The following is a 16519-nucleotide window of genomic DNA, read 5'->3' as shown; positions in this document are numbered from 1 at the left end:
AGCGTTTCTGAATACTGGTATGATTAAGCACGCAAACCCTACTCACTAGGTTCATTTCCCAGCATAGAAACATGTTGAATTGCAACCTATTAACCGAATATCCAATTTTTCTGTATGATAAGAGAGGAGCATGATATAGCATTAACACGGCACCACATCAATACGCTAAAGAAAATCACGTCGGGCTGAGAAGATCGAATGAAAGCAATGACGTAAAGTCCTCAGATCGCATCGAAGCTGTGGACGAATGTTCATATTTAGAGTACTGTGTTATGCATCCGGACACAAAAAGCGTACTTTAATAGGCCATGAGAAACTATTGGACCGTAAGTACGTTTGGATGGGCAACGGATGAACAAATTCATACAGTACTCAGTCGATATGTTTTCTGTCCTTCTGCTGCAGCTCGCTAGCAACGCATCATATAGATTTCCATTTAAGTCGTAACGGAAATAGATTGTTTTTAATGCGTTTTGAATGACTTTATTGAACCCAAACAAAACTAATTCCAGAATAATATTCTTTATGAAAGATATTCTTAAATTGATCAATTAAAACATTCAACAAGATGTATCACATTGTTATGAACACATATATAAAAAAGGAAACAAAGAGCTGATATACACCATAGAAGCCTGAAGGGTTATATAGGATTAAAATTTAGATCATACATACAGCGGTATCTTGTTTGAATAAGTACCATGATTCAAATTGTACAATACAATGAATAAAAGTTTGAGCAAACAGAACAATAAAGTATTTCTAGAGGTAAATTATAGCAGATGAATAATATTATGTTACTAAATATATGGATCAAATCATAAAGAGAACAACATTAAAAGTATTTAGAGATGAAAATATCTCATTCAAACGACAAAAGATGTCATCATGCTCCAAGAAGGCAATTATTGACAATAGCGTTATGTTTGCCGGTATGTTAATTAGTTTGAGAACAAAAAACAAAAGCTGAAGAACAAAGATGGTGACCGAATGAAACTGTTTATTTCTTATACATTAAGACAGTTGAACATGTTTGATGCATTAGTGCTGAGACAGCAACGTTTGCAACGACATGGTAATACCATAAAATGCCCTGACACCAGTGACGATTCCAATAACGTTTATTTATATCCCACAAACGAATAAGTTTCTGCGCCTTTCAAGTATGTGGAGAATGGAATTTTCTTTTGAAGGTCTTGTATGTGTATTTGAAACGTTTGGCAATTCAAGATGGGCACAGATGAAAGAAAGTATGTACAATATTACAAATAATTTCATGAAATAGAATTCACAGTTTGTGATTGTCTATGTAATAATAGAGAAAATATCCGAAAACATCCGAAAGTCAAGTGACTCAGATCGTATAACAATGGCATGTAAATCATAGCAATCCTAATATGTAGCTTTATCTGACCCACCACATAACCCAACGTCCCGACACATATTCACGATGGATTGATAAGGATAATATATACACTCAATTTATCTGACCAACCACAAAACCCAACGTCCCGACACGTGTTCACGATGGACTGATAAGGAAAATATATACACTCAATTCATCTGACCAGCCACATAACCCAACGTCCCGACACGTGTTCACGATGGACTGATAAGGAAAATATATACACTCAATTCATCTGACCAGCCACATAACCCAACTTCCCGACACGTGTTCACGATGGATTGATAAGAATAATAGATACATTCAATTCATCTGACCAACCACATAACCCAACGTACCGACACGTGTTTACGATGGATTGATAAGGATAATATATACACTCAATTCATCTGACCAACCACATAACATAACGTCCCGACACGTGTTCACGATGGATTGATAAGGATAATATATACATTCAATTCATCTGACCAGCCACATAACCCAACGTCCCGACACGTGTTCACGATGGACTGATAAGGAAAATATATACACTCAATTCATCTGACCAGCCACATAACCCAACGTCCCGACACGTGTTCACGATGGATTGATAAGAATAATATATACATTCAATTCATCTGACCAACCACATAACCCAACGTACCGACACGTGTTTACGATGGATTGATAAGGATAATATATACACTCAATTCATCTGACCAACCACATAACATAACGTCCCGACACGTGTTTACGATGGATTGATAAGGATAATATATACACTCAGTTCATCTGGACTAGCGTGGTTCTCGAAGCCTCTTTTATCTTGCTTGGAGATCATTTTATACACAGCGCCTTTTCAATGATTACATCAATGTATATTAGCGTTAGCGTAGGGTGCGAGAGAGCGAGAGAGAGACAGAGAGAGATAATGCTACGAAGAGGAAAACAATAAATAGGCTCAAAAATGGACATGCAAGTCTGAGGAGCATGCAATGGGGCAGATATGCTAGCTAAATGTAAAACATAGTTCCAAAAGTGTTATCTCTACTGTAGCGATATAATTTTTTACGCCTGTTATATTTCACTATATGATTTTAAACTATACTAAAATATATCACTTTCGCTGAGGTTCTTCGACTTTAACACAACTTTAGATTTGTCGATGAAAGAAATAGGCAGAGAAAAAGGGGATTTTTCTCCAGTTTACAGCCTTTCCTGTTTTTTCACCTGACATTCCTTCTATAGTGCACATCGTTCCCTATAATATTATGTTTGTAATGCGTTTTGAATGACTTTATTGAACCCAAACAAAACTAATTCCAGAATAATATCCTCTATGAAAGATATTCTGAAATTGATCAACTAAAAATACAACAAGATGTATCACATTGTTATGAACACAGATAAAACAAAACAAGGAAATAAAGAGATGCTATACACCATAGAAGCCTGAAGTATTATATAGGATTAAAACTTAGAACATACATACAGCGGTATCTTGTTTGAATAAGTACCATGATTCAAACTGTACAATAAAAAAATACAAGTTGGAGCAAACAGAACAATATAGTATTTCCAGAAGTAAATATTACTTTAGTAGATGAATTATACTGTGCTCTAATTATATGAATCACATCAGGAAAAGAACTTCATTAAAACTATTGTTAGATGAAAATATCTCATTCATACGACAAAAAAATGTCATCATGCTCCAAGAGGGCAATTATTTGACAATAGCATTATGTTTGTCGGTACCTTAATTAGTTTGAGAAACAAGAATGTTAACAAAAAGCCAAATCCAAGAAGCTGATGAATAAAGATGATGACAGAGAGAAACTGTTTATTCCTTATGCATTAAGACAATTGAACATGTTTGCTGCATTAGTGTTGAGAGAGCAACCTTTGCAACGACGTGATAATAACATAAAATTCCATGACACCAGTGATGATTCCAATATCTTTTATTTATAACCCGCAAACGAAAAAGTTGCTGAGTTTTTCAAGTATGAGTAGAGTAGAATACTCTTTGCACGGTCTTGTATTTAAAACGTTTGGCCATTCACGATGGCAAAGATGAAAGAAAGTATAATAATATAAATAATTTCATGAAATAGAATTCAGTTTGTGATTGTCTTTGTAATAACAGGGAAAATATCCCAAAGTTCAGTAACTCCGATCGTATAACAATGGCATGTAACTCGTAGCAATCCTAACATGTAGCTTCATCTGACCAACCACAAAACCCAACGTTCCGACACGTGTTCACGATGGACTGATAAGGAAAATATATACACTCAATTCATCTGACCAGCCACATAACCCAACGTCCCGACACGTGTTCACGATGGACTGATAAGGAAAATATATACACTCAATTCATCTGACCAACCACGTAACCCAACGTCCCGACACGTGTTCACGATGGATTGATAAGGATAATATATACACTCAATTCATCTGACCAACCACATAACCCAACGTACCGACACGTGGTCACGACGGATTGATGCAGATAATACATACACTCAATTCATTTGACCAACCACATAACATAACGTCCCGACACGTGTTCACGATGGACTGATAAGGAAAATATATACACTCAATTCATCTGACCAGCCACATAACCCAACGTCCCGATATGTGTTCACGATGGATTGATAAGGATAATATATACACTCAATTCATCTGACCAACCACGTAACCCAGCGTCCCGACATGTGTTCACGATGGATTGATAAGGATAATATATACACTCAATTCATCTGATCAACCACATAACCCAACGTACCGACACGTATTCACGACGGATTGATGCAGATAATACATACACTCAATTCATTTGACCAACCACATAACATAACGTCCCGACACGTGTTCACGATGGACTGATAAGGAAAATATATACACTCAATTCATCTGACCAGCCACATAACCCAACGTCCCGATATGTGTTCACGATGGATTGATAAGGATAATATATACACTCAATTCATCTGACCAACCACGTAACCCAGCGTCCCGACATGTGTTCACGATGGATTGATAAGGATAATATATACACTCAATTCATCTGATCAACCACATAACCCAACGTACCGACACGTATTCACGATGGATTGATGCAGATAATACATACACTCAATTCATCTGACCAACCACATAACATAACGTCCCGACACGTGTTCACGATGGATTGATAAGGATATGTACACTCAATTCATCTGGACTAGCGTGGTTCTCGAAGCCTCTTTTTTCTTGCTTGGAGATCATTTTATACACGGCACCTTTTCAATGATTACATCATTGCATATTAGCGTCAGCGTAGGGTGCGAGAGAGAGAGAGAGAGAGATAATGCTACGAAGAGGAAAACAATAAATAGGCCCAAAAATGGACATGCAAGTCTGAGGAGCATGCAATGGGGCAGATATGCTAGCTAAATGTAAAATATAGTTCCAAAAGTGTTATCGCTACTGTAGCGATATAATTTTTTTACGCCTGTTATATTTCACTATATTCTTTTTTTAGGCTATACTAAAATATATCACTTTCGCTGAGGTTCTTTGACTTTAACACTACTTTCGATTTGTTGATGAAAGAAAAAGACAGAGAAAAAGGGGATTTTTCTCCAGTTTACAGCCTTTCCTGTTTTTTTTTTCACCTGACATTCCTTCTATAGTGCACATCGTTCCCTATAAAATTCAAAAATACCTTGTCCGGTTTCCAGTTTTGTTACTTTCAAAATATTTGTGCACTTTCATGGAGACCCTTAAGTCTTTGCTTCCTGTATTTGTTATTGTTTTCTCAATTGTAACATTCATCAGTTTATACATTTGCTATCGTTGAAAAGTATACTCAACTCCCATTGATTGAGTTATCTTTGCTACTTTTATCACCTCTCTTGCAACTGCTGAAATCGATATAATGTAGCTTTCTTCCGTTATTTACTATATTAAACAGTATTTATTACCTAAAACAGTTCAAAATAAATGTTTGTTTTGTACAGACTGTGACATTTGATAATTGTATTCATATAAAATGTTTCTTTTGTACAGGCTGTGACATTTGATAATTGTATTGATATCAAATGTTTGTTTTGTACAGGCTGTCTCATTTGATAATTGTATTCATATCAAATGTTTTTGTAGAGGCTGTGACATTTGATAATTGTATTCATATCAAATGTTTGTTTTTTACAGGCTGTGATATTTGATAATTGTATTCATATCAAATGTTTGTTTTGTACAGGCTGTGACATTTGATAATTGTATTCATATCAAATGTTTGTTTTGTACAGGCTGTGTCATTTGATAATTGTATTCATATCAAATGTTTGTTTTGTACAGGCTGTGTCATTTGATAATTGTATTCATACCAAATGTGATCTAATAACTGCAATGCTTTAAAACAGTATAAATAGATTATGGTTGGAACGTCATTAAGAGCATTGGAATGACAACTTTGCAGTAACTTGTGTGATAGGTCGAATTACGGCTGTGTGCGAAGGTTTGAATCTGTACACATGATTAAATACATGCAAACATAATCCTTTGTTTTCATTATTAAAAAAAAGAAAGAAAAACAGGAATCATGTTTTAAGATAAGGTTCTTTTTGGCATAGTTTTAACAGACAATTCAGACGGAGTGGATATCATGCAATAGAGGAAAACAATCATCTACATTTTAAATCTAGAGATGTCCAACTTTAGATTCCAATATATAAATCATTCATGGAAACATACATGCGTACATATTTTTTCTTCAAAATGAACAATACTACAGAAGCTAAAACATACTATATTGAAACGGAAGGATATTTTTAATATTTCGTCTGCATGTTAGCGCTGGAAAGGTGGAAACAGATATACAAATAGTTAGGATCAGTTTGCTCAGAGAATGGTTGAATATTTCCTGGTTACATGTTGTCCTGGTTACATGTGGTAAAATGCAATGAAATTATAATAAGGCTAATGAAGCACCGAGAAGATGCACAGTATAGCTTTTCTGATGAACATAACTAGTATAATATTGGATGGCGTCGCTGAATGACACATTTCACACATTTTTCAAAATTAAACTTTCATACAACACTTGAACAGTGAAACAACCCTGATGTAAACATATGGTTCTTTTCTTTGTTTTGCGGAAAAACCTACCATTACATTTTGGAATCAAACAAGGAAGTAAACCATGACTTGTAAGACAGTGGGGATATCCTCTGTTGTCAGGGTCCCTGCAGTAGTTTTTGGCTCTTGTTACGCTTCCATCCGGAAAAGAGCTGTCTGGAAACGAGGTCCCGGTCCAAGTAAGACACTTGCCATTCATTGAGGTGGTGACGTATCCGTTGTAATCATGGCTTCTGTTTGTAAAATAGCATTCTGGGGATAAAGATTAATAATAATAATAATAATAATAATAATAAGGACTTTGTATAGCGCCTAATCTTTAAAAGCTCTCAGCGCTTTACAACATTAGATAACACCTATAAGATAAAAAACATATATAATGATATGATTACAAAAACAAACACCATGAAATTAGAAAACATAAAAAACATGCTGAGAATATTTAAGGTAGGAAACATTATTAGGTCTTTAAGTTTGTTATTGCAGTCGAAATGAGTGAGTTTTGAGAGCACTCTTGAATGGGATCACTGTGTCTTTGTGTCTAAGTTCAGTGGGCAATTCATTCCACGTTGCTGGGTCCTTGTATGCAAAAGAACGCTGTCCATATGACTGTTTTCATAGTGGGAATAATGAGTATACAATTGTCAGAAGAGGAGGGTAATTATCTTGCTGGTGTGTACACATGGGTGAGGTCGGATAGGTATGTTGGACTAGAGTCCGTCAATGAAACGTAGCACAGAGAACAAATTTTGTGTTGATTCTGGATCGAATGGATAGCCAGTATAGGGTACAGAACAGCGGGGAGGTGTGCTCTGATTGTGGTACTCTAAGTATGATCCGAGCAGCTGTGTATTAAACTTTTTGAAGTTTTTGGAGTAGATATTGAGAAGAATCAGACAGAATTGACTTATAAAAGTCCAGTCTTGAAAGTACTAATGAAAACACAAGTGTTTTAGTGGCATCAGCTGAAAGATATTTGCGAATGGAGCTGATGCGTCTCAGCTCAAGATATGCAGCCTTCCATATGTTCATGACATGTTGGTGCAATGTGAGAGTACTGTCCAGAGTAACACCTAGGTTTCGTACTGATTGTGTGAATTTAATGTTGGTGTTGCAGATATTTATTCTTTGAGGTAAAGCATGTGAATGAGAAAGTCCTTGTGTTGTAATCAGAATGGCCTCAGTTTTATCATCATTCATCTGCAGCTTGTTACATGTCATCCATGATTTCACATCAGAAATACACCTCTCTACACCTTGGAAGGTAGCATCAACTTCAGTTGGGTGGCTAGATTTGTATATTTGGGTGTCATCAGCGTACAATTGGTGAGACACTTGATGATGATCTATGACACTTGAGAGCGGCTGACTGTATAGAATGAACAGAACAGATCCAAGAACAGACCCTTGTGGAACACCACAACATAGATCAACTGGGCTGGAGTGTATTCCATTTGCAGACACAATTTGTGTCCTGTTGACCAAGTAGGACTTGAACCACAGTAAGGCTGTATCATGAATGCCAAATACATTCTGGAGACGGTGAAGTAATATATTATGCTCTAATACTACTGGAATTGTTTACATTTTGAAGCAATAAGCGACACAATAAGCATGAGTATGGATTCAGAAGGGTTCCAATATGTAAAGACTATACTAGAAACCTAGACATTGTAACATTTTATTAATGGGGTTGTTATGTATATTTAATTTGCTTCGTTTGTTGGTAAGAATAATTTTATTTTATTTCATGACATGCTTTTGTATTGTAACATCGTATGTTGGACTTGTAAACTGGGTTAATTTCTACTTGTCCCAAATTGAATTTTTTAATCATTGTAAACAACTAATACATAGCTAAGTCATTCTCTATATGTATGGGTTTAAAATCAGTATTATTATTAATAGAAGAAGTAAATATGTTTATTTTGGTTTAAGTTTTGGAATCTCCGAAGTGTAATCCAGATTATTATCTTGATTTTGAAAACATCAGGATCATTCAAGAAGGTTATCTTCGATTTGGTAATAATTTATTTCCCTGTAAAGATTAAAGTTGTAAAATTGTCTACTCCTAACGATAAAGACTATATTTTTTTCAAAATATGGAATGAACAAATTGTTGGTACGTTTGGATATAGCACGTTAGTTCTGCCGTGAGAAAATATATTAAATTAGCATTATTATTATTATTATCATTATTAATATTGGTCATCCAATTTACTTTGAACATCTTCACAGCCGCCTGTACGTATATGTATTGGCAGTTTCCAGAATTGCACCAATTGGCAAAAACAATAAAGTACATTGCACAATCGGTATGTATTTTAAATAGCATGTATGACATGTGATTATTTATGATATTATGCTAATATATAATGATAATAAATATAAGAAATGAAAGTTATATTCTGCAAAATGATTTTTACACCAGTCCTGGCAACAACTGCTAAACATAACCATTAGGAATTTCAGCGATTGCAGATTCCAATTTAAAAGATATAAAGATAATATGAATTTGTTTTTATGCGCTCAGGTTTTCTTGTAAAGGAAGTGTAGCCGATAAAAATACTTTTAAAAGTACTCTAGCTGCCCGTTTTGAGGATAGCAAGCCAAGTATTCTTGAAATATGTTGTGCTTGAAAGTTAGGTTTAAGGTCTAAGTATAGGAAATACATCAAACAAAACATAAATTAATCGTGAAATAAAAATACTTAACTAGAAATAAAATTGATTTGTATTGACCAATTATTAAAGATGGATTCATTTATATTATTTAAACTTTTGACGTGTCTTTAACCGGGAAATTGTAGCTTAGATAACAGAATCATCTACATTTCATCCACAGGACAAAATCATGTAGATAACAACAGTACGTTTGTGTGTTCACAATTGACGAAATATATGATGAGACTAAGAGTTGGAGGGAATTTGTATGGCAGTACCCATACGGCTCGAAACTGTATGATTTTCAAATCTAATTTGTCTTGCAAACAATTTTAGTTGTTATATTGTTGACAATAATGATGATGATGAAGAGAGAGAGAGACAGAGAGAGAGAGAGAGACGGTGTGTGTGTATTGTGTGTGTGTGTGTGACAAAGAGGGAGAGAAAGAAAGTTACTAATTTACATTACATAATTCGGAAAGTGCAATCCATAAGTTTTAAAGTAGGATATGTGATAATACGAAGTGGATGTTTCAGATATGGAGAAATAGCACCATATATTTTAGAGAATTCACGATTAGTACTATTTTGAGATTCGAACCCGGGTTCGTGGGATATGGTGCGCACACACACACTCATGGATATATATATATATATATATATATATATATATATATATATATATATATATATATATATATATATATATATATATATATATATATATATATATCCCCTCTGCATTTCCCTGTAAACACTGGCTCCTTTGCTCACCTCCCATCAGATTTTAAACTTGTGATTATATATTTCTTATACCGTGTCCAGTCCAGTTCAGATATTGCTTGCTCGTAATACGAATACGAATGTCTGCTCCATTGCAGAAAACTGCAAAAGTGCTGATGAAGCTGTATTGTATCGAATAGCGGAAATGTCAATGACTCTGCAAAAAGCCTATTAAAACATCTGCAAGTACCTTTGCGGGAAAGCAATATTGGTGCTGCTAATGATACTACTACTATTAATACTAGTACTGTTATTACTACTAACACTACATATGCTACTTAAAATTCTACTACTACTACTACTACTACTAATAATAATAATAATAATAATAATCCAACCTCGACAAAAGAGAACATCACAGAATTCCCATGTTTTGTGGAGGGGATCTCTGCTCACATAACACCAGGGATGTCCCTTTTCGTCTGGGTCTCTGCAGTAATTGGCGGCATCGGACAGAGATGCATCCGGCAGTTTTAAGACTAAAGGCTCACTGTGTGAAAGATGTGCATCCCAACGGTCACACGTCACATTATCAATAGTTTTGTTAATATAACCGATGTACAGTGAGCTTTTGAAAAAGCAGTCTGAAATAGTTAAAGTATATACTAAATACAATCATTTGCCATGGTTCATATTGAAAGAGAAGTAATGCAAAAAGAGGTGACATACTTTCCAATAAGGACTAATTGCCTGATAGTTAATCTGTTATTCCTAGAAGCAAGCAACATTTTCAAGAATATTTGGATGTCCCTTTCAAAACTGCATTTATAGTTATTATAACATAATGTTAATAACCCCCTCCTTCGGTTCCAAAGCGATTTTCACTGTTTTGGGACAAATCTGGGGTACATGTTGTCCCTGTTTGACCTAGATCCTTGCCATGCAAATGAATTATATTGGCTGGGTCAGCCATGTGATATGGATAGATATCAAAATATAATGTTTATGTGAAAACTCTAGAGTTTGATTTCTTTCAGATGTAGAGTGTGATATAAATACTAATATCGATTTACTAACTTCAAATATTATATCATATTTCCTGAATGCATTTTTTATATATTCTATAATTATGATAAGATCATCCCCTGTTGCTAATATCTGGTTACCATGTTAAAGACTAAAGTCTCTTAAATGCATACTATATAGGAACACAGTCTTCTAAACTGGCAATTGCTACGGCTGTATGGTCTCAAACTAAGTAACAACAAGAAGCAAAACAAACAAGTTTTGTAAGACGTAGCAAATAATTAAATTGTAAGTGTTATAAAATAAAATTTTAAGAGAAACGAATAGTATTATTGATTGAATAAAAAATAATTATTAAATTTCCATTCAGGTCCGAAAGAATCTAACGTTCCGAATGAATATTATATCCTCCAATCCACTTGTCCGCCATCCATCTTGATGTATCAAAATGGCACTGTCTAGAAGTTTTTTTGAATAATTTACACTAGCTTCAAAATAAAAGTTTAGACCACATTCGTAATTCTAATGAATAATCTAAAGAAATGTTTCCTCTCAAATAATTTCTAACCACAACATAAAGTACGTCTAAATACTGATGCTCCAACAAAAATATGTATATAACACATTCAATTATAAGAGAGGACACTGAAAAAGAATTTATTGAAGACTTTTAAAATAGAAGGTTTATTTTATTTTTCGTTGTCTTTTGCAATAAAGATGGTACTTGCTGGCATCTGTCTGTCATTGTGGCTAACCCTTTGACTTAAAATGTCTAGCGTAGATGCCACCAAATATACTAAGTTAGTACAACTAAAGCATAAATACACCTTGATTTGGAAGAGGTAATCTAGAATAGACAGATAATTACAAAACAGTGGGTTACTTAATACGTAATCTATAAAGTGAAGTAGTCTTAAAACAACCAAGCCTGTTAATTAATTTTTTACTCTGCGGAATGCGTTTTGTTCAAGCGTATATAACACAAATATTTTATATACCAATTAGATATGTTTGATTTCATGGACACTTAAATCAATAACAAAAAATACGAATCATCTATATCTTTTAACAAGACAATGTACAAAATGTACCTACTGCTCATTAAAAGAGCATTATGCCATATTTAATATGAACAGTCTCAATTTTTATGTCAATACCTTATCCAGGAAACGTGTGTGTACTTTTAACTTTTATTTAAGTATGGATTTGTTTGGTTTTCATTTGTCTTCAAGGTATAAATAACGGGCTTGTTTGCATGTGATTCATATAAGGGATCAATACATATCCATGATGATTTAAACTTTCGAGTGTATAAAAAGTAAGACTTAAATGAAACTGTTTTTTCTGAGTGGATTAATCAAAGTACCTTGGCATATTACGACCCGCCCAGTCACAGCCAATAACAGCAGAATGAACATTTCGACTGAAAAGGAAATAATAGTTATTGTTTAGAATGCACAACTTTCTGACGCAATACCTAAATATAATAAAGTTGTCTTTTGATGTTTCTGGCAGTATGCAGTAGCTTCATACATATGCCAATTGTTTACAATCTGCGCGGCACTTGTGATTACATAAAATATTGAATTATTTATTCCTTATTTTCATACAAATAAGAAAGACTTGCTCTCACTCCTTAGAAGTGGACTTAGCCGGCCGTCTAATAGATGTAATGTTTGCGTGTCATAAACTTGAATGATACTGTACTCGTGTCTATTCATTTTCAAATTTTGATCTTCTTTTTCATGAATAAAAATTCGTTTCTAGTGGTTAAAATTACTTTTGATAACACTCTAAGATTCAAAGATTGGTCGTAGATTCAAATTATTTATGAATTACTTTGTATCAATCATATTTTACCCACAAGTACACCTGTAGTCATAGACCCGAATTTACAGCTCTCTCTGTAAAAACCATTATTTATGCCCTCTTGAACAAATATCAGTTTGGGGTTTTTGAGTGCAAAAAAGATCTGCATGGACGGCCATATCTAAAGGTACAATGTATGAAAACACATGATATGTACACAGTCCTGTTGACCCTGTGATTAAAAAAAATCATTAACTGTATATGTAATTGACAAATTCTAACTTAAGCACTATTCAGAAAAAATATTGTCGATAGCAACATGCATGCATACTGTCGCATATATATGCAATGAAAGATGCATAAACAATCACATACACACATTGATACATTGATACATACATACATACACACATACATACATACATACATACATACATACATGCACGCACCGTGGCGGCATAATAGTTAGCCTGCTGGGCTTGCGAAAGATACGGGTTCGAATCTTACCATCGGTCCACCTTTGCCAGCAATGGTGTTGTGTTTTGAGTAAGGCCCTTTATCCCAACTGCCTCGACAATATATGAGCTAAATTTGTTTCTGTATCTTAAATTACCAAACTTATACATAAATGCATGATGCATACGTACATATCTGGTTAAAACTGTGCTTAATCTCTTTTCCCATCACCAAGTAAAATGGCTTCAATGGATTGACATTAGATCTAGATCACAGCTGAATAGTACTGTCACGTTTTGAACGATAAGAAGCGATTGCTATCGTTAGGTTGAATGAACATGACACTTCGTGATTTGGAATTTTCTTTTTCCTTCTATTTATCATTATATACTATATCTGTATTTAAGAGTTCTTGCTAAAAATGTTACATGTCATTTGAAATTATAATCGTTTTGGTAAATTTGTATTGGTGTTCAATAAAAGGAAAATGTTGCACCAACTTGGTACCATTTGCATACGTGTTGTGATTTGGATTTTTAACGTAGCTTTAACAATATTTCAGTCATATAGCTACGAAATCTGCAGTGTGGCAGTTTTTAGAGATGTCTAGCACTGGGGCATCATGCCGCAAACATGTAGCATGATGCCCGTCCTGTCACATTATCCTAACACCAGGCCAACCAGTCCTAACACTAACCTCTTAATGCTGAGCGCCAAGCGAGGCCGCTGTTAGCACCATATTTGTAAGTCTTTGGTATGACTGGGCCGGGGATCGAACCCACGACCTCCCGCATCGGAGGCGGACGCTCTAACCACTAGGCTACCGGAGCGGTCCTTTTGCATACGAATACTAACGCTGAAGCAAAGCGGTACAATAAATATCCGTACCAGCCTGGTAACTAAAATTGTATTCGATTATGATTTGGTTACACTATATTCATCGGGTAGTTCCACTTAAAAATAAGACAGTAAAACTTAGCTTTAACGTAATTATATATTTGCATGCATAACACTCAACCCTCTGTTACACACACACACACACACACACACACACACATATAAATAATATACTACGTATATCAATCACATTAGCAACACTCGAATACACATTACATACAAACAACAAGCAAGGCACGCACCGGTCATGTACAAAATGCAAACCAGATCCATGGGATATAGAAATTATATGCAGATACAATTATTACTAAACGGGCATGTTAGATTAATATTTAGCATATAAATGTGGATAAGGATTTAAGACATTTGTAAAACACTGACCAGAATACAAAGGATTCCTGATGAATTATGTAAAACAAATCCAGAGAAATTATTAAAAAGTCATCAAGCAAAATAAAGAAATGTTAAAATACGATAAAAAGAAGAATAGTTTCTTCTTCCATAAATTCATATCAAGTTTCGCAAGTAGTATCATTATGGGGCTATACGTCTCTTTACTGACACAAATCAAAGATTTCGATATACCACGACTTTAACTTGGAATCACAAATGTAAATGGGCTTGAAGTCTATGTGATAATTTGGACTGGATGAATCACAGCCAGTTTTAACGGCAAAGTAGACACCACAGTAACTGAACCAGTCCACACACGAGCGTAATAGAAAACTACTACTAACTTATCAGGTTTTTCAGTTGAAACACATCTGGGTGTAAATGAGATTCCTGCAACAGTGCCACGATTAATAAGCAACTTTTCTTCACATGCCAAACTGGGCCGTGATCGGGACACTTGCCGTATCGCACGCATTATTGTCGAATGGCTATTGCGCTCCTCAAACAACCAACGTTCTGAAATTCAAGTTAAACAAAGGCTCGTGTTATCTTCAAGGTTATCGGGCTACCATTCCAACCGGATATAAAATAAGTATGGATGTTTACAACTTGTTCAGCGCCGATGTCCGGATTCAATTTCGATATTATTCCCAATATGAATGTACCATGTTTGTTCATGCAATCAAAGATGGTTTTTCAGCATCTATGACATTATCGTTGTACCTATGTAATCTTGAACCAGAACGACGCTGAGATCATTAACCATAAAATTGACAACTGTTACGCAAAGGTCCTTGAGAAGTTTGAACATAGTCTAGAGTAAATCCAGACAGACCTTACATATGGATCGAGTTATATTGCAAACCAAAGTATGCTATGAATGAAGGTAACCGATGTTTGGAATGGGTAGTCGTAATAGTGATGCATCCCGCCAGCGATAATAAAGATCAGCCTTGTAAATATAAATAACAGTTGGACCAAAGAAAGCTGGCTAAATTCAATTTACTGTACAGGCTTCTGACACCTTATACACAAAATCTGAAGGACGTATCATTGTCATCGCCCTGAATATGTTAGCTTGGGACAAAGAGGTTTGTTAGCTCCAAAGTTCGTAACCACTCGCACATTACTCATGTAGAGAGAAATCTCATGCAACGCAAGAAGGCTATCGCTACAATTTCATTGAAATAAAACAAGAATTCACTTTATGCTTCATTAACTACATGTGTATCATGACAACTTAATAATGGAAGTAGTGGCGACATCATCTATCTTTCAAAAACAGGATAGTAAAATGCATGAATTTTAGGCTCGGTCAGTTACAATATATTGACACGTTATAACTTCTAAACTTCCACCGGGACAATCTTGTCAGTACAGCAACCTATAGCGAATTGGAACTATCGCTTGACAATCACTCGTCGATACGGTTGTTCCTCCTCTACTGATCCATGAGCAGTTCATCCTGCACCCGCATTCGGGATTATATCCATACGAGTACATAAGTGATTGTAACAAATTCGCTGAAACTAATCTACCAGGGATCGAGACATTCGATCTATGTTGGTGTGTCAGTGTGTCAGTATCCGACTTGTCAAATTATCTCAGGTTCGAGTTCTACCATGACACGATCAAGCCTCCGAACTGTAATATCAAGATGTTTTATATGGATGTGGACTCCCTCCTAATGCATAGTACTATTGAAGGCATGTATGCGGACATGGATATACTATATTTTGTGGACGAATTTGACAAAATGAGTATCCAAAATAGCATTATCTGTTTAGCAACAGCAACAGATAAGCTGATATGTTCGAAGACGAATCTGCGGGCAAACCATTTGAAAAATAGGGGTGTCTGAGCTACAAAATATATTTAATCATCACTAAATCTGGAAGACCATAAAGGCAAAAGAAGTTACTTGACTTCTAGTCAAAAACGATCTAAACCACGCCATGTATGTCAAACGATTACGTGAGCAACGCGCAACGAATCTGATCAAGCCAGGAAACAACGAATGAAGGGGTATCGCTGC

At 35.1% G+C, this 16519-nt stretch overlaps 1 protein-coding gene across 2 annotated transcripts in view; it reads right to left on the bottom strand.

Moving 5' to 3' along the window:
- Positions 1 to 13497, bottom strand: part of LOC149794595 (plasminogen-like) — a 91831-nt gene extending 78334 nt beyond the window's left edge. Inside the window, exons 1-4 of one of the 2 annotated variants that reach the window (XM_089968884.1) lie at positions 13386 to 13497; positions 12296 to 12352; positions 10302 to 10547; positions 6548 to 6769 (exon numbers count right to left, since the gene is read on the bottom strand). In XM_089968884.1, coding sequence (XP_089825010.1) covers positions 6548 to 6769; positions 10302 to 10547; positions 12296 to 12352; positions 13386 to 13422 — 562 coding nt within the window. In that variant the 5' untranslated portion in view covers positions 13423 to 13497. The other variant, XM_089968885.1, reaches the window with a different exon arrangement.
- Between the last annotated feature and the right edge of the window lie 3022 nt (positions 13498 to 16519).

Source organism: Sinohyriopsis cumingii, chromosome 8, assembly GCF_028554795.1.
Source record: "Sinohyriopsis cumingii isolate HCF-2022 chromosome 8, ASM2855479v2, whole genome shotgun sequence".
Taxonomy (NCBI): Eukaryota; Metazoa; Mollusca; class Bivalvia; order Unionida; family Unionidae; genus Sinohyriopsis; species Sinohyriopsis cumingii.
Note: the sequence above shows the minus strand (reverse complement) of the source record. Positions and strands in the feature narration are given on the sequence as shown.